General features: G+C 42.1%; 1 protein-coding gene across 1 annotated transcript; it reads right to left on the bottom strand.

Annotated features, from left to right (window-relative positions):
* Positions 1-620: 620 nt before the first annotated feature.
* Positions 621-3,746, bottom strand: LOC108203686 (uncharacterized). The gene has a single exon (XM_017372747.1). It carries the CDS (start codon positions 3,744-3,746, stop codon positions 621-623), a length of 3,126 nt encoding a protein of 1,041 aa, XP_017228236.1.
* Between the last annotated feature and the right edge of the window lie 233 nt (positions 3,747-3,979).

Consider the following 3,979-nt stretch of genomic DNA (forward strand, 5'->3'; position numbering starts at 1 on the left):
AGATTTTATATAAAATAGAAAGAGAAAGACAAGCTACAAGGGGCATACCCCAGGAAAGGTCGAACAACAAGAAATCTTTTCTAGACTGCTAAGCTAACAATACATGAAAAGAGATAGGGATGGAACTCCAGCTACGGAGAATACAGTGGAAGCTAAAAAGAAACATTAAGCCACTAGAGTCTAGTCAAACTAATACATATGAGAAATAAGCTCCGGGTCCCTCTGAAGACTTTGTTTAAAAAAATTGCATGTAGCAATTTTTTCACGGACAAATCGTTTGACTTCAGCAATAATACTGGCCGCTCCCCTGGACGTGTGGTCATGGATTCTCAGGTTACGCTCTTTCCATATCATGAACATTGCCACAGCAACATAAAGAAAAGTCAACTCCTTTTCGATTGAAGAAAGCCTCAGAGCATAGTAAACTTCCCCATTTTTAAATTTATTCCATTCACGAGTTATATTCCAGTGCCAACTACCATAAATTTGACGAGTGTATTGACATTGACAAAACAGGTGTTCGTGCGTTTCATCCTCCAGGTTACACATCACACATCTACTGTCGACATTCATATGGAATCTGAGCATTCGGTCCTTTGTAAACAACCTTTCCTGAACAATTAGCCAAGCTGTAAACGCAACTTTTGGGACACGGAATTTGCACCAAACAAAATGATACCACAGAGGCATTGCACCATGATTGCGAAGGTCGTCCCAGATTCCTCGTCATGAATAGCAACTGAAGCACAGCGTAGACGAAGATTGATGACAGTCATATCGTTCGAGGGGCCCAAAAACCAATGGCCATCTCGAATGATGGAACGAAGAGGAGCCATGGAAAATGATTCCAGAGACGAGATAGCTCTTGTACCCAGAACCTGCAACATAGTATGAGGGCCTCCCCACGGATCATGCCACAAAAGGAAATCAGAGTCTACCCCAACTTTGTAAGAAATGTGCCTCAAGACCAGGCTCCTTGCATTGAGAATTTTCCGAACTGCCCACGAACATTTACCAGGCATACTCATAGTCCAGATTCCTTTCCTTTTAAGCAAACTCTTGTGCACCCATTTCAGCCAGAGGGAGTCATCTTTTTTACGAATAATTCTCCAAAGTTGGTGACAAATTGCACTTTGGTTCCAGCCCAGCAATTCCTTGAAGCCGAGTCCCCCCTCGGTTTTAGGAAAACAACAATGAGACCAGGAGACTTTATAGATACATCGTCCGTCAAGCACACCCTTCCATAAGAATTTAGACATGAGACTCTGAATCCTTTTGAGAATCTTCTTCGGCAAGAAGAGGTATTGGGACCAGAAACCTTGAATTCCGAAGATGATAGACTTGAGGAGTTGAGCACGCCCTGCCTGACTAATATGAGTATTACCCCAAGCTTCAAACTTCCCACAGATTCTAGATATCAAAGGCTGACATTCTCGTTCATTAAGTTTCCCAGAGATGAGAGGCAAACCGAGGTATGTAACAGGAAGATAACCTCGATTAAACCCAGAAGTGGCAATGGCGAAGTCCTGGGTAAGAGAAGGAACGTTACCAAAAAATACAACACACTTAGACTTATTGGGAGACAGCCCTGTCATGCGAGAAAAAAGGTCCACAGCTTCTAACATAATCTGAACCGAATTGTTATCCCCCTTGCAGAATAGCATAACATCATCGGCAAAGATTAGATTCGTGATACCAGCCTCTTTTGCTTTACAATGATATTTAAAATCACCACTCCTCGTCTTAAGATTAATACACGCTGTCAAGACCTCCATAGCTAGGACAAACAAATAAGGGGAGAGGGGATCACCTTGTTTGAGACCCGACTTACATTTGAAGTATCCTTCAAGCGAACCATTGACTTTAATGGAGAGCATAGAACCAGTGATACAAGCTTTGATCCAGTTGATGAACTTGGAGGGGAAACCATAAAGCTCTAAAGCATCAAAGAGGAACTGCCAGTTAATTGTATCAAATGCCTTGGTAAGGTCAAGCTTAAAAGCTATTCTTGGAGGGCCAAAATTGAGATGGTAGTCCTTACAAAGCGCTTGAGCAAGTAATACATGGTCTCCAATCTTTCGACCTTTAACAAATGCCACTTGATTGGGAGAGATCAGGTCCGACATTATATTCTTCATACGATGTGTCAACATCTTGGTGATAGCCTTATAAAGGACATTGCAACACGAAATTGGACGAAACAGGTTCATAGAAGAAGCATTCGGAATTTTTGGAATTAATGCCAATGCAGCAGAATTCACAATATTCGGGAGGTGAAGCTCGTGGAAGAAATAGTTGACAGCCTTAATAATGTCATCACCAATTACTTCCCAGGCTGCAATGAAGAATTCAGCGGTCCACCCGTCGGGACCAGGGCTTTTAAGCTTAGCCAAATGCATAAAGGTACTCTTAATATCTGCATTCAAGAAGTCTCTGCTCAGAGTACTACATTGATCCTCAGAGAGACGATTAAAACAAAGATCATTTAAAATCGGGAGAACTGGTCTGTCACAACCAAGCAGATTTGTAAAATAATTCACAGCTTCAGTCGAGATTTCCCTGTGAGAATGGACCATATGACCATTACTTTGGAGAGCTAAAATTTTCCTGTTGTTCCACCGAGCTTTGCAGCAATTAAAGAAGAATTTGTTGTTATTATCCCCACAATTAAGCCATTTTATCCTTGATTTTTGCTTGAGAAAGGTCTCCTGAGTAGCCAAAGCCTTATTAAATTGAGCCATAAGAAGCAGCTCATGAGATAGACAGTCCCGGTCAGGGTTACTTGGCATATTACTTTGAAAGAGTGAAAGCTCAGTCCTGGCACGATTCACATTATCCTGCAGATCACCAGTGCTAGAATTTAGCCGTTTGAGACCTTTCTTGACACCTTGGAGCTTCGAGGTGAGAACGAACCAAGGATCCCCCTGAACTTCAATGGACCAAGCATCTTTAACAACCTGAAGAAAACCCGGGTGCTCAATCAGATGCTGGAAAATCTGGAAGGGTTTAAAGATACGCTCTCTACGAAGGCCCAAACTCACAGCAGCAGGGCTATGATCAGACAAGCCCCGAGGCAAGAAAATAGCTTGCGAGAGGTCAAAACTAGCCAACCAATTATCATTAACGAGAACTCTGTCAAGTTTACGCAGAAGGATATCTTCAAGATTATTATCTCTCCAAGTAAAGAAATCACCAGAGAAGCGTAGATCCGTGACACCAATGTTATTAACACAGTCCCTAAATTCCGAAATACCCTGATAAGCGCGAGGAGGAGGGCCAGTGGTCTCGTTCATATTAATAAAACTGTTGAAGTCACCCAAAATGCACCATGGTCTCTCAAGTTCAGTCACCCATTGCTCTTGAATTCCTGCAAGTTCATCCCATAGGCTACGACGAGCCGCATATTCATTAAACGCATATACTGTAGTCATCACAAAAGAAACTTGATCCACTATTCTCGTAACCAAAAAACAAATGTGCTGAGCAGAGGAGGACAAAAGCTGCACTGCCCAAATGGTTGGGTTCCAACCAACCCATATACGACCATTATAATGGTGTTGGTAGTTAAATAACCAACTGAAATGCCTGTTAATCTGAGAAGATATACGCGCCGCATTTCCTTCTTTAACTCGGGTTTCTAATGCAACAAAAAGATCCAAGCGATAATTATTCACAAAGTCCTTAATAAAAGGCAATTTATTATGGATCCCCCGAACGTTAAAGGAACAAAAATCTAACTCAACCATAATTAAATTGCGGAGTTAGGAGGAGGCGAACTCCCCTTAAGAAGTCGAAGCTTTTTCTTTTGAGTCTTGGTTAACCTGGCACTCCCTAGAGGTCCAACCGGAGCCCCTTTTCGCTTATCAATTTCATCGACATTCCTTAAATTCTTAAAAGTAACAGGAGGAGAGGGAGAGGCATCAGACATCACAGCATCTTTCTTGCGTTTTACCTCTGTCCAGCCCGAATCCTGATTAGA

Source organism: Daucus carota, chromosome 3, assembly GCF_001625215.2.
Source record: "Daucus carota subsp. sativus chromosome 3, DH1 v3.0, whole genome shotgun sequence".
Classification (NCBI taxonomy): domain Eukaryota; kingdom Viridiplantae; phylum Streptophyta; class Magnoliopsida; order Apiales; family Apiaceae; genus Daucus; species Daucus carota.